The sequence below is a fragment of the Glycine soja genome, chromosome 1 (genome assembly GCF_004193775.1).
Source record: "Glycine soja cultivar W05 chromosome 1, ASM419377v2, whole genome shotgun sequence".
NCBI classification, from domain to species: domain Eukaryota; kingdom Viridiplantae; phylum Streptophyta; class Magnoliopsida; order Fabales; family Fabaceae; genus Glycine; species Glycine soja.
Window position 1 is genome coordinate 43,611,845 of NC_041002.1, and position 26,318 is coordinate 43,638,162.

Genomic DNA, 26,318 nt, shown 5'->3' on the forward strand with positions numbered 1-26,318 from the left:
GAAACAAGATTGAGGTTAGTAAAAATATGGTGCAATAAGCAAACAAAAAATGATAAGGGCGCTAAGCCGCCAGTGGGCACTTAGCGCCAGTGCATGAAGTTTGTGGGCTTAGCACAAGGGTCTCGCTAAGCCAAGTACACTGGAGTGGAGGCTTAGCGCGAGGTGGCACTAAGCCTGTGCACCAGCACCTCAGGGGGTGTTGGGGCTTAGTGCAAATTAGGGCGTTAAGCCCAGGGGCCTTCCTCTCAATTGTTGAATGCGTTAAGCGTGACACGCCAGCTTAGCGCGTTCTTCAGCCTACAGGCCAGAACTCATGAACTCGCTAAGTGCAAAGTGGCGGCTTAGCGAGTTCATACCAAATCCTTCCAAATTCCTTCTTCTCCCAAAATGTAACTTCTCCCTAAGCCATAGGCAAGAGCTTAGAGAGATTAAACCTACAAAAAATAGCACAATGCATGAGTATGACAAATAAAACCTAAACAAATTCAAATACCTAATGTATGTTTTGTGTGCAGGCAAAGATGTAAGATTTATGAATGACGTGAAGGCCAAATGTGGTAAGAGGAATCAGCTGTGGTGAATAGAATGCAATGCAACTGATTGGTGCTATGGGGAGTGGATTTGGTTGAGGTAAAGAGAAAACTTGAGGGAGAGAAGTGCAGAGGTTTGCATAAAAAAATGAGGGAAGGGGAAAAGGTTTTTATGCAGTTCTCGAACTGTCTGCAGTTATGGTTCTCGCGCTTAGTGAGTAAGGCTCGTTTAGCGCACAAAGGACGACGTCCTTTGGTCTTCCCTCCCAGATTTGAAAATTATATCGTGCTTAGCGGGAGAATGCTCGCTGAGCACAGGTCCCGCGGTGAGCACGCTAAGCGCGAGGATCCGCGCTTAGCGCCTGAGTGACATCATCATTCATGTTTTCAGTTATTCCTAAATGCCCTCCACCCCTTGGACTGTGGCAAGTACTCATCTATTTATCCTAAAAAAAATGAAAAACAACTATGCATTAAAGAAAAGAAAATAAAATAAAGGAAAAGAAAAGAAAAGATAAGAAAAGGTAAGAAATGTTGGGTTGCCTCCCAGTAAACGCTTATTTAACATCACTAGCTTGACATGAGACCCCCTTTAAGGGTCTTAGAGATGGATGACGGTGGTCACCCTCTCGATATCACCACCATTGTAGATCTTCAACCTTTGACCATTGACGATCCAAGTCTTCTCAGGATCAGATGTGGCAGGATTTATCAGCTCCACTGCTTTGAATGACTTCACTTCTTTGACCATGAATGGCCCTGACCACTTGGATTTGAGCTTCCCAGGGAAGAGCCTTATCCTTGAATTATACAATAGCACTTGTTGTCCTGGCTGAAAGGTCTTCTTTAGCAGCTTCTTTTCATGATACATCTTCCTCTTCTGCTTATAGTACCTGGAGGATTCATATGCATTGAGCCTCATTTCCTCTAGCTCCAGTAGCTTCAATCTTCGCTTCTCTCTAGATTGTGAGCTGTCAAAATTTAGGACTTTGAGGGCCCAGTAAGTCCTGTGCTCCAACTCCATTGGCAAGTGACACGCCTTCCCATAAACCATCTAGAATGGTGAAAGGCCTATGGGAGTCTTGAATGCAGTCTTGTAGGCCCATAAAGTATTGTCCAGCTTTGTTGCCCAATCTTTCCTTGAAGATGTGACGGTCTTTTCCAGGATTCTCTTCAATTCTCTATTAGACATCTTTGTCTGGCTATTGGTCTGGGGATGATAAGGTGAAGCCACCTTATGTCTGACATTATAGTGTCCTAGAACCTTCTGCAATTGTGCATTGCAGAAGTGCATCCCTCCATCGTTGATCAGCACTCTGGGACTCCAAAATTGACTATCAAATTAACTCAGATTTTACAGTTATCAACTCCTTCAAATTAAAACATTTGATTGTCCTCAAGAAAAACACAAGTTTTGAGTGTATCAACACATGAGATAATTGCGAATCCTTTCAAACCTTTCAATGACTGATCTTGAGTTTGCATTTGTCTTGATCTTGTGATGGAAGCATGAAGGAATACACATGGAGATGAAAAAGGTTAGCAAATAAAAACTTCATCAAGGCAGAATTACAACCATTTCATTCCTCACAAGGCTAGTGTTTCCCTCAACGCTATAAAGTATGTTCCATTTAAGTTGAATCTCCAAATCACCATATCTTCCCCCTGTAAGTGTCTACTAATGGAATTCTTTTCACATTCTGAGCATCATCATGGTGCATACAGGCCTTCTCTAATCTATTGTTCCAACACCCTTGACCCACATCAATAAGGTCATTAACCATGAGATGGGGGTCAACAACATGCATTAAGATTCTGGCCAAAGAACTCACATCATTTTTAAGCCAAAGATCTTGCCAAACGCACACTCTATTACCATTACTGATTCTCCACCCTATCCCTTCCTTCACTACCGCTCTTGATGTCCAAATGCTCATCCACGAATAGCTTGAATTAGTTTCAATAGACACATATATGAAATCAATTTGAGGGTAGTACCTTGCTTTCAACACCCTAGCCACTAACGAATTGGGCTTGTTGATGAGTGACCATCCTTGCTTACCCAAGAGTGCCAAATTGAACACTCTTATATTTTGAAATCCCATGCCTCCCAGCTCCTTTTTCAACACTAGTTTTTCCTACCTCAACTACTTTATGCCTCCTTGAGTGTCCTTCTTCAAGTTCCACCAAAAACAATTTAGCAATATATGTATCTCATCTACGAGGCTATCAGGAAGCAAATAGATGGATATATAATATGTTGGAATAGCCTGAAGGACAGCCTTGATCATAACCTCATTTCCTGCACTAGAGAGCCAATGGCCCTCCCATGATTGAATACGCTTCCAAACCTTGTCCCTTACGTGCCCAAACACCGCCCTTTTACTTCGACCAACTAACGATGGAACTCCAAGATACCTCCCCATGCCTAGACATTCTGCACCCATAATATTAGTAATAGTATTTTGTACATTTGATGGCACATTTCTACTATAGAAAATTTTAGACTTATTCAAGTTAATGCTTTGCCCAGAGGCTAGTTCGTACAAGCTTAGAATGTGTCGCATCACCTCGCCTTCTTTCGGAGGCGCCTGAAAGAATAGAAAACAGTCATCTGCGAATAGCATATAAGATATAACCAGGGAACCCTACAAATCCTTACCCCATGCAAATCTCCAATGGCCATTCCATGCTTCCAAAGTGATGTTAAACCTTTAGCACAAATGATAAACAGGTAGGGGGACAGTGGACCCCCTACCTTGAGCCTCTCCCTGGATTCACCGGACCAACATCCTCTCCATTAACAAGAACAATATATACAAATGATGATAGGCACATCGACATCTATTGAATCCAGCGTTGAAAGAATCCCATTCTAGCCATGATAGCCGTAAGGTAGCCCAAGTCTACCCTTTCATAAGCTTTGCTTATATCTATTTTAAGTGTCATCTCTCCTTTCTTTCCCCATGTTTTGCATTTCAAGTAATGGACTACCTCCGTAGCTACAAGAATATTGTCCGAGATTAAGCAGTTGGGATGAATGTTATTTGCTCTTTAGAGATGCACTTGTGTAGAACACCTTTCAATCTGTTGACAATTGTCTTTGAAAGTATTTTATAAGCCACGTTGGAAAGGGCTATTGACCTTAAGTCCTTAATCGTCTTTGGATCATTATACTTTGGTATAAGGACGATCTCAAAATAAAATACTTAAATTATGTATTTCTAGTAATTTCATATCAAATTTAAAAGAATAATATTAGAAGAATAATCACTATATTTATGATATATCTAAACATATTTAAACCTTTAAATATTAATTAATGATTTTAAGATCCATTAAATGAGATTAATCCCTCAACTCAAAAAAAAAAAGTCCCTTTATCCTTCTCTAGGTAGAAATGAGAATAGTTATATTGAACTAAAGCGTCTTTAGCTTCCCTGAGAACATTTTTAAAATTTTTTTATTAACTTCTTATCTCTTTTAATTTATCATTTTCAATTAATATTCTTAGTTCAAACTAAAATGCCAATATTTTTTATATAATTTTTTAATAATTAAAAATAACATTATATCATATTATAAATTATTTATCATAACTCAAAACCCTCTCAATATATGAATGATATTAGGTGAATAGCTATCATAAATCTAAAACTTTTTAGGAAGTTTTTCTTCACCATAATGTTTTTAGTCATTTACTTAACTTTTTATCTTTTTAAATTTATTATTTTCATAAAAAATATTTATTTATTACAAATTTTAATTATATAAAATAAATATTTATTTTGTGTAATGCATATACTAAAATACTAGTTTAAGAGTAAATTTCTAAACCCAGACCTGTCTTAAAGAAAAAATTAAGGGCAAACTTAATGAAAAAAAGAAAAAAAAAGCAAGAATCACCCATGGACAAAGATTGTGGCTGCTACTAAATGAACGTGGATCATGAGTTTCCCTTGTTACGAGTGTGAGGATAGGGTGCTTGATCCGGGTCTCACGTTGGTTGCATTATTCAGATCAAGGCAATATCGAAGTGGAAAACTCCCACTAAAGCTATGGGGGCACTATGTGGAGCCCTATTCCCTGAGTTACTGATTATCACAATTATCACTTTGATCGTTACTCTCTCTTCTACATGTAGTTTGGTACAGAATAGAACTTAGAACATACAAATCAGAACATACCCCACGTCCCCACTTTGGTTTGGTCATGTCTCCAATAAACGATTATGTCGTTTATATGCAGAGATTGGATACTGCAATAATTTGAAAATCTTAGTAGATATATTGGAGTTTTTTAAATAAAAATAAAAAAGAAATTTGAGCATGTAATCTCACTTAAAACAGTTAAATCTCATATCTGGATTTAGTATCCATAATTTCTATAATCATCGCAAATATGCAACCTATAAGCTAAATGCACGTAGTTTTATAGATATTCACAACGAATAAATTAAATAATGTAGTCTACGTGTGTATAGTGGGATAAAATTTCATAGAAAAATGCTATTCTAGAATACAACTATTTATATTTCTTTAAAAAGTTTTTATTCAAATAAAAAAATTATTGAACATTTAGGTGAGTCTTACAATATGTGGGGGATTATTGAAATATAATCACAGTAATTAATCATTTAGGGGATGTTTACTTGTGTTTTATTTCCTATTTTCATTTTATATTTTCTTTATTTAACTAACAACACATTGCTTTCGATCTATTTCCTATATTCAAAGATTTATGCAAGAAATATAAAATATATTTTGTCTTTGTTTCGTGTACAAATATTCAAAAACAGGAAACAGATTTTGGTAATAAACAGGGAACAAATTGAAAAAAAATGTGATAATTTTGTAATTAAAATTAAAAACAAAAAAAAAATTAAAATAGGTAATAAATCACAAGTAAACGCCCCTTATTCTCTTTGATTTCCTGTTCTATTTTTACTTTTTGATGCTTTTTGTTCTCGTCTTCCTAATTTTTAAATACACCCTCAAGGACATTATTTTTTTATAATATTTATTTGGTTTAATTGTATTTTTTTTCCTCTTTCCAAAATTAAAAAGAAATCATGAAAATAATTGTACTTTAAGTTAAGATATACGAGTAAATGTTGACTATAAGATTATTTAAATATAAATTAATATCTTATTTATCTAAAATTTGGTGCCAATAAAAAGTAATAAATAATTTTAAATAAATATTTTTTTTAAATATGATTTATATATAGATGAAAGGAGGTTTAATCTGGCTAGTAAGTTTTAAGATAACATTTTTAATTAAAATTTAAATTTAATAGTCATGTAAATATAATATAAAATATCTTTATACTCATTATAATTTATTATTAATATAATTTTTAAAGTAATTATTATAAAATTAATAAATTTATTATAAATAATAAATTGTAATTGAATGATAATGTAAAGTTTTTTATATTACCTATAGCATTTTTTCTCTTAAAAATTATTGAATTATGTAAAGTTATTACACGGTAGACCAGTGTAAATATAACAACAATTTTTTTAAAAAAGTGAAAACTATAAATGTAAGTCCATATTTGGATAATTATGATTAAAAGTTAATCAAAGGTCACATGATTATTTGAAAAATTGGTGAATTTTTTCTTTAATATTTTTAGACATACAAAACATAAGTGTATGAATGATATAAAATTAAATTATAAAAATAACTTTTGAAATATAAAAAAAAAATAACCATTTCAAAAAATTGGACACTAATTGGTAAAATAAAAAATAAGAATTGGACACTAGTAGTAGTACACATGAGTTGATGGTTTCCTGCGATCCAGAAAATTGGAAACACGGAACTAGTCTTAAGAGCAAACTTTATGATGGGACATCACGTTAGCAGATCCTTGGAAACACGCATGCATAGTAACCTCAAAAGGTGGAATCAGTTTATTCTTCATTTTACCTTTTTTGGTTATGGGATATATACGATACGAGGTTAACATATTTCTAGCGCATAAGTTAAAAGATTTTTTCTCTCAAAAAAAAAAAAAAGGTTTTAAAAATATTTTTATGCACCTTAACTTAATCATAAATTAGTCTAACTCAACAATAATAATTTGTTTTTATATTGCTCGACAATAATCTGGATATGGGATGAGATTTTTGTGTGGCTTGGGTTTTTCGGTATATTTTTGGCACTATGTGATACGTTTTATTTAGATTATGGAGTATTTTAGAAAAGTATATTATATATTAACTGGAATTCATTAAATGAAATTTCATATAATTCCTCCGATTTTAAATATAAAAAAATAATAATTCATACTACCTAAAAAAGTTACTTAATTACATTATTTGCATCAATTTTAATTAAAAGTTAACTTTTTTTTAACTTATCATTCATTGGAACTTGGTATAAGAAATAAAAATGAGTTATTGAAATTAAAATTTCAATTAAATAAAAAATATTTTAGATATAATAGCATTAAATGAGATAAAATTACTTAAAATTACTAGAGAAAGTAGTTTTCAAATTTTACAAAAAAAATGTAGACTTAACCTATTCAATAAAAAACTTTTAATTTAATAGTTGGATCATTAAAATTTTAATATATACAAAAGGATTGATAATGAACCAAATTACTAACTCGAAACTCCACTAATTGGCCCATTATTAAACTTAATTCATGAACCAAATAAGCTAAACTTGTATTCATAATTAAGTTAGTTAAATAAATAAGATGAACTTAAGCTACATATTACTTAGTTGATTCATGAACCAACTCAATATATAAATTTATCTATTTATATCTAGATCCATCAATCTCCTATCTATGAAATGAATAAATAAAAACATGTACAATAATTATAAATTGAATATATATATATATATATATATATATATATATATATATATATATATATATATATATATATTAAATTGATTTAATTAATTTTTAATTAATTTCTTGTTGATTTTATTTCTGCATAAAATAATAAAAATATATAAAATAATTATAATTTTAAATTGAGTTGAGTTAAACCAATTTATTCTCGAGTTTAAATTGAGTCGAGAGAAATTAAGCTGAAAATAAAAGCTCGTATCAAACTTGAGCCGAACTTCAAACTGAACCATTTATTATCGAGTTGAATTAAACTCGATTCAGCTCGACCATTTCCAGCCTTGAGTGAAGTATACGTATAGTTTGATTTTGGATTAAAAATGGTAGGATTCTAGTGTTGTTTGAAGTTGGTTGGATCTCTTTGAAGTTTTATGAAGTAAATTCTTATTTTTCTTGGATATTAACCTCTCATTTTTTTATCATTAAAGGAATTTATAATTTATGCAACTTATTTAATTAATTTAGAACTGAGTTAGACCCTGATTAATGTATTCATCCTAAAAGAATAACTGGGTGCGCCATTAGAATGGTTTGAAATTATGAAATTTAATATTTTTTATTTACTTATATAATTAAGAGAATAAAAAGGAATTCTAGTTAGGAAGATTTAAAACTATCTAAAGAAGCAATACTTTGAGGATAGATCAAGCAAGGGAGCGAGAGAAAGAATTATTTCAATTTTGTCCGATTGAGAAGGGGTAGTAAAACATTTCTTTCAAATGTCTGCGGAGGTTATCAGACTTTATAAATGATTATCACTTTAAAAATCTTAAGGCTTTATGATTTTTATTTTTATAAGGTAACTCGTATTAGGAGAAAAAGGAAATAATAGAACAAATTATATTTGCACTTATAGTATTAAAAATAGAAAGGGTAATTGATTCAATGAAGACGCTTGGTTATTGGGTTAACGATTGAATCAATAGGTCACTAACTGAATCGCATGATCACGTTTTTATTAAAAAATTAAAAATATTTATTGTAGGTAAATTTCATACTTATACAATTAATTAAAATTTCATACATATTATTACAATTTATTAAAATTAAAATGACGACAAATATTAACACAATTTCTGCAAATTCATTCTTGAAATTCGAATCCATTGATATCCATGATTTATTTGGTTGATTTCTATAATAATATTAATAGTAATTTAATTTTTTATAAGAAATTCATACCTTTTCAATAATTTACTAGAATATTTATTTTACTTTTTAATAATATATACAATATATTGAAATTAAATATATTTTAATTATGTAGAAACTAATAATTTATATATGAGGATGGATCAAATTATATTGATGTAACTTTGGCAGTTGTTACACTGTTTTATAACTTTTAAGATATTGTTTTCTTAAAATGTATCGTTGGATTGACTACCTCATTCATATAGACTAAAATGGACATAGTTGAAAACCATGAGACTAACCCTCCAGGTATAGATATCACTAAATTGGATTTATCTCTCCCAATAAAGTCTTCTTCATATGTACAACCAAGTAATTGAACCCTTGTCATTATGCTTAAAAAACTTAGTCATCTACCAATTGTGTTGAACTTTGTTGGTACATTCCTCTTTTTTTTTTTTTATTCCAACACTAACTCTCATTTATGTTTAAAACTATACTAACACGCCTTATATGTTACACTAACACTCCCTTGTGCATTTGAATGACACTCCCTACAAGTAGAGGTAGGAATATGCCAGATACGGGTGTTCACGAGTCCAAATAACTCATGTAATCAACCCGATCTAAATCATTTGGGTTGGATTTTTTAAGGGTTTAGGTCAAACTCGACCCAACCCAATTAGACCCGCTCATGTATGGATTGGGTAACTAATTCTATTTTTTTGAACTTGACCAACCCAACTCAATCCAACCCATAACGATAACTAAATTTATTATTATATAAGAATTAATTATTAAATATAAAACACATTAATTTTTAGCTGATATAGTTTTAAATTATTAAATTAAACCATCCATGATTTTTCTTTTTTAAGTTGTTATTTTTATCTTTGTCTTGTTTTTATTTATGTTTTCTCATGGTAATAGTCTAATAGACATTTTATTTCTATCTAGAATAAAAATATTATATTAGCATTCAAACTATTAATTATATTAGTAAAATATTATCCTCAATTTAATCACTTTTGAGTATATTTAGTCATTATATACATGCAAAGCCTTAGGTAAAAGCAAATTATTATTTTAAAATTTTTCATTTTTACAAAATAAAAATAATATTTTTTAAATATTTATACTGGATTAATAATTAGTAAAATGCACGCAGACTCTTGAATTAGGTTGGTTTGGATAACGGCAGCTAATAAAATTGCACAAAGCTGACTCAACCTAATCAATAAAATGTTGATTGGTTGGGTAGTAGGTTTAGTCAAACTCGACCCTTGAACACCCCTAAGGCCAAGCCAAGTCAGACTTTTCATAAATAGGTCTGACCTGTTATATAAAAAATTAAGATTTAATCTTTTTAAAATTTGGTCTGACCTATTAGCCTATTTTAAAAGAATTTTTATGTCAAATATTTATTTTATTTATGATAAAAGATTATTAACTTAATATTATATAAAGTACAATATATATATATATATATATATATATATATATATATATATATTAATTTTTTATTATATTTAAATGAATAAACAAGTCAGCCTATCAGACTTAATAGACTTTTTATAAGCCAAAGTCTAGTCTATTTAGCTAAAAAGGCTTTTCAAAAAGTCCAAGCCTAATATTTTTATTAAACAGGTCAGGCCAAGCTTTAAATAGGTGATGTCATAGATCCCCTGTCAGTGGCCCAGCCTATTCTCATCCCTACCTACAAGAGAATTTATTGTAATGGTTAAAAAAACAAGAGATATTTGTGTGATTTCATGAAATCTCAAGGTGGTTAATATAATTTATTCTAAATAATATTAATTATTGATAAAAAAAATATTAATAATTAATATTTTAACATATCTACTATTTGTTTTGCACGTTTATATAATTTTGACTATTAATTTTTTTTAACTTAAAATATATTTTGTGTCCTTGTAAAATTAGCAAAGTTCGGATTTAGTTGCTGCAAAAATTTTGTATGTTTTTCATTCTTATAAAATTATAATGTGTCATTTTTTGGCCTGGAGGCACACCAGGTTGATTCTCATTCCTATGTGTCATTCCCTCATTGGCTCTATCATTGGCTACTCCCCTTATGATTTTGGAGTTAAAAATCACCACAAAAACAAAAGTCATCTCAAAATGCAAATTTTCGAACCTATCTTCCCTGAAAGTAGAAAAACACATGGTGGCCCAACATGAAAGCAACCTCAGAAGCCTATCAATTGCAAGCACTAACTCTCCCAAAAAGAGGCCAGTGACTCGTTATGACAAGGGCAACAACAGTGGATCATGGAGGATCACCTCGACGGCACCAACATCCACAACTGGCATTGGTCTGAGAACAATTGCCTTGATTGGTTCAAAACCTTCTTCTCTAACCTCCCAATCCTCGACAGCGAGGGAAACCTCTTCCTCAAAATGACATCACTTCACGCCCTCAAAGGCGAGGCCTACGTCAATGCCAGCAAGGGGAAAATCGTCTCTGGCTACAAATGTAGCCTCACACTCAATTGGTAGGGCGAAGCAAAAGATTCCTAAGGAACCTCACTTCTCAAATTTGACGACACCGTTGAAGTTCCCCAAGTATTCAACGTCTCTGATGAGAACGCCAATGAGGATCCCAAGGTAAAGGTCATTGTTAACTATGAGGAATTGGTAAGAAGAGAATTAAGGATGCAATTACGGTTTTGTAAAGGAAGCCCTTGATCTTGGAGAAGGTTAGGGTTTGGGTCTAGAGCATGGCCAAAGGCGACCCTATTAAAGATGAATGGGAACCAAAGAAGGTGTCGTCGTTGATGTCTTTGGTAGCAACAATGACAAGAGCGACGACGACGAAAGTGAATGCTCCTCTAAAGGAGAATTCGACGAGGAAGAAGGAGAAGGAGAAGGAGAAGAAGGCAAGGAAGAGTATTAGCATGATATATCGGTTTAATTGTTAGGCCGATTACTAGAACTAATTTGGAGTTGTAGGAAGCTAACTTAATTATTCTTTTTAGGTTTTGGAATTTGAGATTTTTTTTTATTGTATTTTCCGCACGGAAAAGATGAAATAGGGAAGGGGGTTGGAAAATTTGTGGCATTTTTTTAATTTTATGGTGGTTTTTAACCTCTAGAATTTGTAAGGAGAGTAGCTAATTGTGGGACCAATAAGAGAGTAACACATAAAAAGGAAAGTGACACGTAGGAATAGAAATCAATCGAATCTAGTTTTGAGTCAAAAAGTGACACATTATAAATAAAAAATTCTCTCAGATCAAATTACACCTGTGTAACTTTGAAAACTATTACATCATTCTCTCTCTTATGTGTATCACTCTTTCTCTCAGATGTATCACTCTTCTTTTTCCTATTCTTGTGTGGTGCCCCACTATTTTCTTTCTCTTGTTCTCTATTTTCTCTCATTCTGATTTGGTCATCACACACTTCTCTAGGGGATAGAGGTTTAGGAATAATTTTCTAGTCATGGTGCTGGAAAGAAATCTTGTTGGTGAAGCCATCATGCACTGCTTTGGTTTCCTCTTCAATGTTGGCCCTCACTAGTGACATCTTCATCTCCTTGTAGTACTCCTCCTTAGTCAAACTTCCATGGGACAACCTCTGGAGTTTCTGTCGCATGGTTCTACTGTAACTAGTTGGAACATACCTCTTTCGCATAATCATTCTCATCTCAATCCATGTATCTATCTCCTGCCCTTCTTCTCTCTTCATCTCTCTTTGATTTTTCTTCCACCAAACAAGGGCATAGTCTAAGAATTTAGCTGCTGCTAACTTCACCTTTTGCTCTTCAGGATAATCATTGCAGGAGAATGCATGTTGAATCTTCATCTCCCAATCAAGGTAGGAGTCTGGGTCACTCTTGCCTCTGAAAAGGGGTACATTGAGTTTTACTCCCTCAATTTTGTCCTGCCCCTCTATTCGTTTCGGTCCATCATTGACCCTTCTGTTCCCACCATAAGGTCTCCCAACATTTGGATTCATTTGGTGCTCTAGTCCTTCTATTCGCATGTAGAGCTCTTCATTGTTACGGTTCAACAATTGTTGCATCTATGTAGTCATTACGTCCAATAACAAACGTTGGGATTCGTCCAGTTGATGATAATCACCACCAGCATCACCAGCTCCTGCCATAATAAACAAAGAAGAAAATCTACAGTAATTTTAAACAAAGGTTTTAGGACCTCACCACACTCTACTCACGTGTTTCTCTCTTTGATGGTAGTTCACTCATGTTTGATGCTCTCAATATAGGCTTTTGTGTGATGTTTTCACTCTTGCCTTTTACCACTCACTCCCTCTTAAGTTCCTGGATGAATCAAATTAGACACACAAGGTAATATAACAGGAAAGACAATTTAATTATCACAAACTCAGTAACAGAATTGATTTGGATAACAGATTAGATTTGATTTGGATAATATATTAGACTTGATTTGAATTTAGATTTGATTTGGATAACAAATTAAACTTGATTTGGATAACAAATTAGATTTGATTTGGATAATAGATTAGACTTGATTTGGATAACAGATTAGATTTGATTTGATTTGGATAACAAATAGAATAAACAAAGAAGAAACAAAGAAGCTACTTAATCATAGAGAAGAAGAGAACAAAATTAACGAAGATGACAAGTAAACTTCAAATGGTCATAACTTTTGCTACGGTTGTCTCTTTGAGGCCCACTATATATTAAAACGCTCAGAATTCAGAGGAGAATCCAAATAAGGGAATTTGGTCCATGATTTTCTTGCTAAAAAAATGCCTCTAACTTCCTCAATTTCGTGTTCAAAGATCAAACACCCACTTTCTTTCTTCTTTTGTTTTTTTTTTCAAAATTTCTGCAACTTTTTTTTTATAATGCTTTCTTTTCAAATTTGTCTAGGATAATTTAGGCAATTCGTTCAATAGGCAAATAGGCACATAGATTCAAGATTCCACTCAACCCCAAAATTCTTTTAGTAAGCCAAATTGTCCCCAAACAGAATTTGTAACAAAACTTGAAACAGAGTTCAAACAGATTTTTTTTTACACAAAGTCTGAAAGAAACAAGAAACAAGAACAAGAACGTGACAAGAAGAAGAACAAGAACGAAAAACAAGAACACAACAAGAATGCAACAAGACGCAAACAAGAACGCAAATAACAGAACAAGAACAAAACACGAACCTGAACAAATTACAAAGAAAAAGAATTGGATAGGATAGAACTTGTATCAAGAGTCAAAGCTCTGATATAAGATGATGTGATCCTTACTAGGAGCGAATCGCTTGATACAGGTTATAGAGTTTTGCATGACGTCACTTCCAAAGAGAGAAGATAAGTCAGGGTAGACGCCACAAGGATTACCTTGATAAGTCTGAGATTGGTTCAACAAGGAACCCAAAGAGAAGCTCTCACAAAATTTTATCAAATGCCAAAAGTTTCTCTATTGAAAAACGAAAACAATGCATGTAGTGTGTCTGAACAAAAAGATAGAAATAGACATGGGTCTTTTGTTCATCCAATTGGCAAGTGTACCAATTTGCACAAGTAGTAATTAAAACGGTAAGTCCGAGTATCGTGTCCATAGGGAATTTGTTATACTTAGATGTTGAATATTTAGTTTGTAAACATTTTCAATTGTAGTAAAATAAAGTAGAGGAACTCATTCATGTTTCAAATTCTTTAATTAATTTTTCTAGAGTTAAAAATGCATAACAAAACAAATGCAAAATTGTATAACAGAACAAATATCGAGATAAAATTGTCAGGGAGTATTCTACTGAACTTTCTCTTGACATAACTAAATAAGTTTTTCTCTATTAAATATTACTCTAATGTTCTTGCACCATCAAATTACTCTAACCGTAATTCCTCACATGAAAGAGCCTAACTTTCTTAGTTTTGTTCTTGATTCCTCAACAAACTCATTCTAAGCGAGCTGCATTATGCCCAAGATGCAACATATAATAGATCACTGCACACTATTCCTAGAAATGTAGACTTCTAGCTGCTCTACCAAGTTCTAAGGACCTTAAGCATTTTTCAATACTCAAAACCTAACAAAGCATATACATGGGTGATCAAGCCACAAATATGTAAAATAAACACAGATATAATCAGAGAACACTAGCAATAACATTAAATAGATAGTTAGAAGTTTTACATCAAGAGTGCTCAGTAGAAAAACTCCCCAACAATGAAGTGTTTAGCCCTCCATTAGCAAGGAGGGCTTAATACAAGAGTGAAATTGATGTAGGAATGAAAGAAAATGGTAAAAGTGTGAAGAAAATGTCTTCTCTTCAGCCTTGGTGCCTTCTTCCTTTCTTCTCATGCTACTTGTCTCTTCACATCCCTTTCTTCTTAGTGTTTTAAAGACTTTTGGGCTTCTCAGCTTACGAAGGCGCGTTTAGCAAGCATGTATCGCTGAGTGAGAGTAAGTGGTTGTGCGCTAAGCAGGCTTGGACGCGCTAAGCGCGAGAAGAGACAACGTCCTTGCTGGGCGGGCTGGCTGCGCGCTAAGCGCACTGCTCTCTGGCTCAACATTCTCTAGGGTTTTGTTCTCGCTTAGTGAGTCTGGCTCCCTCGCTAAGCGGATGAGCCTCGCTTAGCCAATCTAGCTCGTTGAGCGATCCCTTCAATAACATTTCAAAATCTTCTCTTCTTTAACATAAAAATCCAATTAAGTTCAACATTAGTCAACAAAAATGGAGTTTCCACTGTATAAACTCACACAAGAATAAATTATTTACAAATCTCGCAAAAGAAACAATAAATTAGAGGTACATTTCTACTTTTTCTCCTATTTTTAATGCACTTAAGGCTCATGAATAACAATTAACAAACTCCCCCAAATTTACAGTTTTGTTTGTCCTCAAGCAAAAGAAAGTAACAGTGGTCAATCAAAATGGTGCTTGTCTAATTAGTATCAATCACATTAACAGAGATGACTGAACATGAATCAACCAACAACCTTCCGAATTAGAGTGCATTACATTTAGAGACATGAGCATGTGCATTAAGCAGCAAAAGTGAAATAGGTTAGCAGGCATGACAAGTGTCAAGGAAGGTTAACCAAGCTTAATCCTCACAACCATTGTTTCTCTCATACGCACAAGTGTTTCAGGTGATTTCTTCATATAAACAACTAACACAATTCCCAACTTTTTCATTTCATCTCTTTCCATACACCTATGTACACACAATGTGGATTTGAAGGACTTTATTCGGCTTCTGATGAGGCTGGACTAAGAACAATTCATGGTTTTTCTAGGATGAAAAACTTAGGTTCTAGAATAGTATTCACCCATTAATCACCTTATCTTTAACCTTCCAACCTTTATTGACATGCCACAATTAACAACACACAAAGTTTTTTTTTTCATTCTTGTTGTTTTTCTCACTTTTTTATTTTATTTTAGCACATGATAGGTATTGCAAAAGAATATAGTTCTGATTCTCTGTGTAGTTGTTACTTATATCCCTCGAACATAATTTACCCCAAAACACTCCCACAAATTTGGAACAAATTTGTCTTGATCCATAACAATGCTCTCCTATAACCTAAGTCAGGGTGTACAAAGATAGCATTTGCATTTAGCTCAGGGTTCAATGACTCATTCATTCACATTTAGGCTCAAAAGGGGTGCAAGGGATTCAATCATTCATTAACATAGGGTAGTTGTTTGGCTAAGTGGCTGAAATAAATTCAACATGGCCTTCATCATTTCCAAATCATTCATCCATTTAGTATTCAAAGATTTATGAAAAAATCAGTACTTGATGCTAGTCGTTCTCTCACAGTTAAGGTTCACACAACTCACGGGGTTACAACAATTAGTTTCACCTTCACTATTTCCCTGTCATGCAAACTAACATTTTCACCCACGCCCCTAATTTCCACACTCTATCTCTTCTACATAAAGCAAGCTTGTTCAAGGTTTATGATTTCACAGCGCAAGTCACTCATGTCATGCAATCAATTCAGTTCAAAACAAGATATCAAGACAAACACCATTTACTGAAAAAAAATATCATGAAAATGCTAGATTAAACCACTGTTCAAATCCAAAAAAAAAACAGTAAAATAATTAAGTAAATAAAGAAAGTTGTCTGAAAAAAAAGATAATTAAATGGAATCTTGTCAATCCTCAGTCCTATGCTGGTGTGGGCCATGGATCCCAGGTCCCCTGCACTATAGTGACGTTTGCTACATAATCATCATTCAAGTCCGCCTCTGCTGCGCCTAAAGCTTCCTCAGCCTTTGGGGTGTCCTCAGCAACCTCCTCATCCTTTGGAGTGCCCTCAGCAACCTAGACCTGTGTATCCTGGGCGTTAGAAGCCTCACCTCCCCCCAAAAAGGAAGGTTGGACTTCGGGCCAAGCCACCTATGCTAAATACTCCTTCATGGTTATGATCGATTGCTGTTAGGATAGGTTCTGCATATTTTGCATCACTAGGCAAAGACCATGGTGAATACTCTGCAGCATGGGCATGATCGTGTCACTGCGGGGCGCGGAAGGGCTGACTGGAGCTGGAATGGGTGCTAGAGGTGTAGGGGCTAGAACTGATGCATCTGAAGGAGCCCAAGCCTTGGCCTTTCGGGACCCAGGAAATGTGATAGAAGGATCCTCGGGGTTCTAGTAGTTCTTCCTAATATATGCCAAATTAATGGTCGAGCACAAAGACTTGAACATCAAGGAATCAGACACAACCCCTCTGGCTAAGCATAATGCGGTGATAAGGGCTGGAAAGCCCAACCAAGAGGAGTTGGACTGGGCGATCTGAGATATCTGGCCTGAAATTATGGAGCCCAAGTCCATGTCCATCTTCATGACCAAGTCATACACCAACCTTGCTCTCTGTCCATATTAAGATCAGAGGTATGAGAAGTAGGAGCAAGGTTGGAGTAGGAAAGGACACTCCAGGTCTGTGATAGGGTGGTCAGGTCCTTCCTCAAAAGCTTCCACAGAGCCCCATCGGCATTAAGTACAAACCCCTGCCCTGGTAAACATAATTTAGTTACAATAGCTTGATGGTCATGGTGAATGTGGCAGTAGCGAAAGTATGCTGAGTATTTCTCCCTTGGCTCAAGCACCACTAGGGTCTCTAGAAAGGTGTTCAATATGGTGGCATCAAACTTAATTGTCTTCCCCCACACCTTGCACTGCCGGGGGAGTGGTCTTCTGGATCATACAAGTTGGAGTAGAACTCCTTGACCAAAGCTAAGCCAATGTGGTTCTCCATCTGCCTTGTGAGGTTCTTGTGCCACTGGCGACGCTCCAATTCCCGAAGGAATTCATCGTACTGTGAATAGGCCAGCTCCACATTCTGCTTAGGGAGGATGTTCCTGTGATGAACATTGGTCTCATATCGCTCCCAACCGATTTTAGACACAAATCTAGACGTATCATAAGGCTCCTGGGGCCTGGAAGATGATGCACGTCTCTTTTTAGAAGCCATCTGCACCAAAACACAAAAAAGGATTGAAGTTAGTCAAGAATTTTATTGAAAATTAACTTAACTAAACAAGTTGTAACATAGGGTGTGGCGCTAAGCGAGATGGTCTCGCTTAGCGCGCCTTACAGAAATAACTAAAAGTGGCTTAGTGCGCAAGACGGGCTTAGCATGACAACACTAGTGGCTAAGCAAGTGTGACTCGCTAAACCTTATTCTAAACAGAGAAGGAATTGTGCTTAGCACGCAAGGCGCGCTTAGCGTGACAATGAACTGGAAAAAACCTAGGCTTAGCGCCAGTAGGCGCTTAGCAAGACTAACCACAGATAACAACATGGGCTTAGCAAGAGAGACTCGCTAAACCTTATTCTTGACAGAGAGGTATTTACGCTTAGCACGCATGGTGCGCTTAGCGCATGAACTAACATTCAGAAATTAAAATTGCTTTGGGCTTTTCGAGACAGGCTCGCTTAGCCCAATTTTATTACAGAGGCAAAATTGGGATTAGCCCGAGTGTCGCGTTAAGCCACTGTTGGAATGCAGAAAGCCACAAAGATTCAAACTAATTTAAGTGTGCTCACTAAGCGCGGATGGCCGGCTTAGCGAGTTCATCAAATCCCAGAAAAATTCAACCAACATCATAACCTCTCTAAGCCTTAAGGTTTTGGCTTAGCAAGTTCATCCTCAAATTGAAGAAATTCAGATAAACTTCATGAACTCGCTTAATGCACAGGGCACACTTAGCGAGTTCTTCCTAAAACCCAAAAATTCATAAAAACGTATGAACTCGCTCAGCGGAACAGCCTCGCTTAGCAAGTTCATCGCAAACCTGGAAATTAAGGCTTGACAACCTCAACTCCTTAATCCACTATACAGGCTTAGAAGCTTAAGGCTAAGCCTAAACAACTCAACAACCAAATACAAACTTGCACTAACACTAACTAATCAGTACATGCACATTAAACTAACAGTACTCAAAGCATACACATCAAAAGAAGCACATAAACTAAACATGTCTTCTACCCTAGGGTTTTGCATAAACATAAGTTAAAAAGACAAGAGAGGGGAACTTACTTGGAATGCAGACAATGGATGAAAAATGCAATGCTAGTGGAATGCAAATGATGAGGGAAGAGAAGAAAAGGCACAATTATAGTGAGAACTAGAAGTAACTGCCCTAAGGTAGTTATGTCTTCTTTTTGCAGTTATGATTTTCTCGCTAAATGCGAGTGTCGCGCTAAGCGAGCACTCTATAACATTTGAATTTTCAAAATTTAAAACACACGTTTAGCGAGATGCGCTCGCTCAACCTAATTATCCAAATTTTCAACCATAGAGGTTTTTGGGCTTAGTGTGTAGGTACGTGCTTAGCGAGATCTGCAGCTGTGATTGGTCTGCAACTTTTGCTAAGCAAGCCATGGCGCACTTAGCGAATTAAGTAAGAATGAGTGCAGTGGTGTTGGGGCGCTTAGTGAGGTGCTCTCGATTAGCACTATTGCCCTTACAGAGAGGTTTTTGGGCCTAGCGAGAGTGTCTTGCGTAGCCTAATTGACATTAAAGCTCACACAAAGTGGTTTTTAGGCCCAGCGCATAGGTGCGCTTAGCGAGGCATGTGGCGTGATTAGCGAGAGTGTCTCGCTTAGCCCAATTCAATTAAATCCATAACCCGAGAAGATTTTGGGCTTAGCGCATGGGCTCACTCAGCGAGGAACCCTCTGCCACTAGATGAGGGGTTGGTGCGCTTCGCAAGGGTATCACTCGCTCAACGCGTATCATATGTCTCGCTTAGCATGGGTGTCGCGCTGAGCGAGTTGGATGATTGAATTTTTTCTAAGATTTAACTTATCCATGAGCTTTCAAACAACTTGTGACCAACCACATTCCTCAGGCTCACTCTCTTCCACTCTTCTCTCCTAGCAGTATCAACTATAACAAAATCTAAACTAATAAACTTTATAACACAAAAATAAAGGTTGAAAGAGTAAGAACGTTGGGTTGCCTCCTAGTAAGTGCTTCTTTAATGTCACTAGCTTGACGTATGTCACCTTTAGGGGTCTTGCAAATGCAGGATGGTGGTTAACCTCTCAATGCTTCCACGATGATATAGTTTCAACCTTTGACCATTCACTACCCAGCTTTTCTCGAGAGTATTTGATTAAGGATCCATTAATTCCACTGCGCCATAAGGTTTCACTTCTTTGATGGTGAAAGGTCCAGACCACTTGGACTTCAACTTTCTTGGAAATAGCTTGAGTCTTGAATTGAAAAGCAAAACTTGCTGGCCTGGCTGAAAATTCTTCTTCAACAACTTTTTATCATGGTAGGCCTTCACCTTCTGCTTGTACAACTTGGATGAATCACAAGCATTCAACCTCATCTCCTCTAGCTCTAAGAGCTACAGTTTCCTCTATCCCCCCGATAGAACTTCATCAAAATTCAGAAACTTTAAGGCCTAGTATGCCTTATGTTCCATTTCCACTGGTAGATGACAAGCTTTCCCATAGACCATTTGGAATGGGAATAGTCCTATGGGAGTTTTGAAAGCAGTCCGATAAGCCCATAAAGCATCATCTAGCTTGATAGCCCAGTCTTTCCTTATAGAAGCCACATTCTTCTCTAGTTTCTTCTTCAATTCCCTGTTAGAGACCTCAGCTTAACCATTTATTTGTGAGTGATAAGGTGAGGCCACCTTATGTGTTACACTGTAGTGCCTCAACACCTTCTGAAGTTGAATATTACAGAAATGAGAGCCACCATCACTAATCAAAACCTTCAGTACCCCAAAGCGCGAGAAGATGTTCTTCTTTAAAAATTTGACAACAGTCTTTGCATCATTCTTCGGAGTAGCCATTGCCTGAACCCATTTAGAAACATAATGAACAACCACCAATATGTACTCACTCCCATATGATGAGGGAAGTGGACCAACAAAGTCAATACCCCAACAATAAAAAACTTCCACCTCGATGATATTCTATAGGGGCATCTCATTTATCCTTGATATGCTTCTTGTCCTTTGGCATTGGTCACACTGAGTCACGTGCTCATGCGCATCCTTGAAAATTGAAGGCCAAAAGAAACCAGATTGCAAAACCTTTGTTGATGTTTTGTCCCCACTGTAATGACCCTCACACGGAGAGTTATGGCAATGCCACAGTATGCTTCTAGACTCCTCCTTGGTCACACATCTTCTCAGCAAATTATCAACTCCAATTTTAAACAAATGTGGATCATCCCAGACATAGAAATGAGCATCATGCAAGAATTTATTTTTCTGCTACCAATTAAGATCCTTGGGAAGGATTCCTGCAGCCTTATAATTAGCTAGGTCAGCAAACCATGGTCTCTCATTCACAACCAGCAATGATTCATTTGGGAACTCATCACGAATTTCTAGTTCCTTTAGAGTGACTTCTTCATTAACCAGTCTTGATAGGTGGTCAGCTACCAAATTTTCTAATACCTTCTTGTCTTTAATGACCATATCAAATTCTTGAAGCAATAAGATCTATCTAATTATTCTTGGCTTAGAGTCCACCTTTGTTAGCAGATACTTGATAACTGCATGATCTGTATACAAAATGACTTTTGATCCCACCAAGTATGATCGAAATTTCTCCAGTGCCTAAACAATGGCAAGCATTTCTTTCTCAGTGGTAGCATAATTCAATTGAGCGTCATTCAGGACCTTGCTCACATAGTAAATGGAATGAAATACCCTGTCTTTCCTCTGTCCCAGTACCGCACCAATTGCATAATCACTTGCATCACACATTATCTCAAATTCCTAACTCTAATCTGGTGTTGTAATCACAAGAGCAGATGCTAGTCTAGCCTTTAAAGTGTCGAATGCCCTTAAGCACTCTTCATCAAATACAAACACAGAAGCCTTTAAAGTGGCTTGGCAATCTTTGAAAAGTCCTTAATGAACCGCCTATAGAATCCAGCATGTCCTAAAAAGATCCTTACTCCTTTTACATTGACTAGTGGAGGCAATTTCTCAATAACATTGATTTTGGCCTTGTCCACATCAATTCCCTTGACAAAAATCTTGTGCCCCAAAACTATCCCTTCTTGAACCATAAAATGGCACTTCTCCTAGTTGAGCACTAGATTTGTCTCCTTGCAACGTTGTAATACCAGCTCCAAGTTAGTTAGATAGCAATCAAATGATGACTCAAAAATTGAGAAATCATCCATGAATACTTCAATACATTTCTCTACCATATCAACAAATATCACCATCATGCATCTCTAAAATGTAGCTAGAGCATTGCATAGCACAAAGGGCATTCTTCTATAAGCAAATACCCCAAATGGGCAAGTGAATGTAGTCTTTTCCTGATCATTAGGGTCAACAACAATCTGATTATACCCTAAATAGCCAACCAGAAAACAATAGGATGATTGTCCAGCCAACCGTTCAAGCATCTGATCCATAAATGGAAGAGGGAAATGATCTTTCCTTGTTGCATCATTCAGCTTTCTATAATCAATGTACATGCGCCAGCCTGTGACTGTTCTTGTTGAGATAAGATTGTTCTTCTCATTTCTCACCACAGTCATTCCACCCTTCTTAGGAACCACATGCACTGGACTTATCCAAGCACTGTCAGAAATAGGATAAATTAGTTCTGCCTCTAACAACTTGAGAACTTCCTTGCGTACCTCTTCCTTCATCGAAGGATTGAGCCTTCGTTGTGGCTATCTTACTAGCTTGTACTCAGCTTCCATCATGATCTTGTGCATACAATATGAGGGCTTATTCCTTTGAGGTCTGATATATGTCATCCACTAACAACCCGATGTTTCTTCAGGACTTCCACCAATCGAGATTCCTCCTCATGAGACAGTGAGTTGCTGATCACTACTGGTTTTGCTTCATTGTCCTCCAAAAATACATACTTCAAATGCTCTGGAAGGACCTTCAAATCCACCTTAGCTTTCTCTGCAGGAGGATCTTTCTTTAGCTCTTCAAATGGACAATCCTCTGATGGGCTTACTTTTAAACCATCCAACTCTTCTAGACACTTTCTCATATCTTTCTCTTCCTCTTTTGTGAGACAGTCAACGACATTTATTAGTGCTTTATCTAATGGGGATTGAGATGTCATACCTTGAACTACCATGGCAACTTCATGCTTAACTGCTTCCACTTTAAAACATGCCCTGTGGTCATTAGGATGCTTGATTGCATCGAATAGGTTAAAGGTAGCCTTCTGATCATTAACACTCATTTCTAGGTTACCATTGCCCATATCAACTACGCATTTGGCTGTCAACATGAAGGGACGACCTAAAATAAATGGAATGTCTGCATCCTCTTCAATGTCCATTATGACAAAATCTACAAGAAATGTGAATTGGCGGACTTTGACTAATACATCCTCCACCACGCCATAAGGTCGAGTGATTGAGCGGGCTGCAAGTTGAAGTGTCATTCTTGTGGGTGCAATTTCCAAATTCCTAATTCTTCTGCACATAAAAAGTGGCATCAAATTGATGATAGCTCCCAAATCAATCAGTGTTTTTTCCACTGACACCGCACCTATTGAACATGGAATAGTTACACTGCCTGGATCCTTGAACTTTGGTGGTAGAATTCTTTGAATAACAACACTGCAATTCCCTTCCACCACTATACTTTCATTGTTTATATATTTGCCCTTTTTGGTCAAGAGATCCTTCAAGAACTTAGTATAAAGTGGCATTTTCTACAAGGCTTCTCCAAAAGGGATTGTAATCTCCAACTTCTTGAAAACATCAAGGAAGCGAGTAATGTATTGCTCCTTGTCCTTCTTAGATGGCACCAAAGGGTATGGGACCTCCTTACCCAAGTTGGGGACTGCCTTCCTCTTTCTTTCTTTGACCAACTCACTTTTAGTCTTCCTTTCTCCAGTCTCTCTTTTCTCCACTTCTTCAATTTGACTCTTTTTATTTTTTTTCTTCATTTTCTATTTCCTCATTCTCACTTATTTCTTTTTCTCTCATCTGTTCTCCTTCTCCTTCTAGTTTTTCCTCTGCTCCTAGCTCCCTTCACTGCTTTTACTTTCATCACCCACTAGTACTCTTCCTTTACTTCTAGTGATCATAGCCTTACACTCCTCCTTTGGATTTTTCTCAGTATATGCTCCAAAACTTCCTAAGGAATTTTCTGCTAATTGTTTAACCAGTTGTCCCACTTGAATTTCCAGATTTTTGATTGCTGACTCTGTGCTCTTAGGATTGGACATTGAGACCTACATAAATTGAGTCAGTGTGTCTTTTAATTTGGTGGTCCGCTCATATAGATTAGGCCCTTGGTTGGGAGGTCGATTAGAAGGACCTCCTTGGTCTTTGTTGAACTGGTTTCCAGGATGTGACCTCCAACCTTGACCTTGGTTATGAGAAAAGTTTCCTCCCTGCTGATATCCTGCAAAACCACCTGGATGAAATCCTTGCCTATTCTGATTTGCCATATAGTTAACTTCTTTGGATGCATCATCTTGAGTCATACAGCCACCAGATTCATGAGCTCCTCCACATATACTGCAACCTCCAATTTGCATAACTGCTGAATGAGTAGGTTAAGCTGCTTGCAACTGTATTGGCAATTTGCTTAAAGTCTTTGTGAGTGATTCAAGCTATTTAGCGAACAGCTTATTCTACGCTAGCAAAGCATCCTGTGATGTGAGCTCCAATAAACTTATCTTTGTAGGAATGTGCGTTCTATCACGCAAGATAGCATGGTCACTGGCTGCAATGTTCTCAATCAGTTCCATTGCTTCCTCAGGAGTCTTCAATTTTATCTTCCCTCCAGCTAAAGCATCCAACAATTGCTTAGATTGGGGCTGCAGACCATCAATGAATATGTTAAGCTGAATAGGCTCAGTGAATCCATGAGTAGGAGTCTTCCAAAGCGAACCACAAAAGCGTTCCAAGGCTTCACTCAAGGATTCATCAGGGAACTAATGAAATGAGGAAATCACTGCCTTTCCTTCAGCTGTCTTTGATTCAGGAAAATACTTCTTCAAGAATTTCTCAACCACCTCTTCCCAAGTCTTCAAACTGTTTCCTTTAAATGACTGCAACCACCTCTTGGCTTCACTAGCTAGAGAAAATGAAAATAGATTCAATCTAATGGCATCTTCTAGAACTCCTACTATCTTGACAGTGTTGCATATCTCAATGTACGTGGCTAAATGAGCATAGGGATCTTCATTTGGCAAACCATGAAAGAGATTTCCTTGAATGAGCTGAATTAAGGAATGCAGGTATGAAATGTTTGTTGCTTGAACTTCCAGCCGCGCTATACTAGTGAAAAACTGTGGCATAGTAGAGCTGGAATAATTTTCAAGAGTCACCCTTTGGGGTTGATCTTCTACCATTATGTTTGCTTTAGATGCACTAATGTTGGTTTCTCTCAACTCAATTGAGAATGATGTTGAAGAAGATTCAGATGACAGAATTCTCTCGCCACTGAGGTTAGCTGTCCTATCTTGTAGCTCTCTTCTTTTCTTTGCTACGTTGTTTCTTTTACAAGTAGCTTCAATCTCCAAGTCCAATGGAGCTAAGTCCCTTGCTAGAGTTTTACCTCGCATACAAGAAGCAAGCTACTATAGAGTAATTAACCAAGACAAGAGATTAAATCAAATTGAAAATAGTTGACAGTATAAAAATAATCAATGAATAAAGAATATTTGTTTCCAAACTGTAACATAACACCAAGTAAAAAGAAATTCCCCGACAACAGCGCCAAAAACTTTTTCATCCAATTTGCAAGTGTACTAATTTGCACAGGTAGTAATTAAAACGGTAAGTCCAAGTATCGTGTCCAGAGGGAATTTGTTATACTTAGATGTTGCATATTCAGTTTGTAAACATTTTCAATTGCAGTAAAATAAAGTAGAGGAACTCATTCATGTTTCAAATTCTTTAATTAATTTTTCAAGACTTAAAAACACATAACAAAGCAAACACAAAACTGTATAACAGAACAAATATCAAGATAAAATCGTTGGGGAATATTCTACTGAACTTTCTCTTGATGTAACTAAATAAGTTTTTCTCTATTTAATATTATTCTAATGTTCTCGCACCGTCAAATTGCTCTAACTGTAATTCCTCACATGAAAGAGCCTAATCCTCTTAGTTTTGTTCTTGATTACTCAACAAACTCATTCTAAGAGAGCTGCACTACGCACAAGATGCAACATATACTAGATCACTACACATTATTCCTAGAAATCCAGACTTCTAGCTGCTCTACCAAGTTCTAAGGACCTTAAGCATTTTCCTATACTCAAAACCTAACAAAGCATATAAATGGGTGATCAAGCCACAAATATGTAAAATAAACA

General features: G+C 35.9%; 2 protein-coding genes and 1 pseudogene across 2 annotated transcripts; 1 reads left to right on the plus strand and 2 right to left on the minus strand.

Moving 5' to 3' along the window:
• Window positions 1-1,131: 1,131 nt before the first annotated feature.
• On the minus strand, window positions 1,132-1,584 carry LOC114380211. Its single transcript, XM_028339231.1, has one exon. It carries the CDS (start codon window positions 1,582-1,584, stop codon window positions 1,132-1,134), a length of 453 nt encoding a protein of 150 aa, XP_028195032.1.
• A 7,229-nt stretch (window positions 1,585-8,813) lies between these two features.
• Window positions 8,814-11,483, plus strand: LOC114380293 (annotated as a pseudogene).
• An 11,283-nt stretch (window positions 11,484-22,766) lies between these two features.
• On the minus strand, window positions 22,767-23,690 carry LOC114380367. The gene has a single exon (XM_028339416.1). It carries the CDS (start codon window positions 23,688-23,690, stop codon window positions 22,767-22,769), a length of 924 nt encoding a protein of 307 aa, XP_028195217.1.
• Window positions 23,691-26,318: the final 2,628 nt, after the last annotated feature.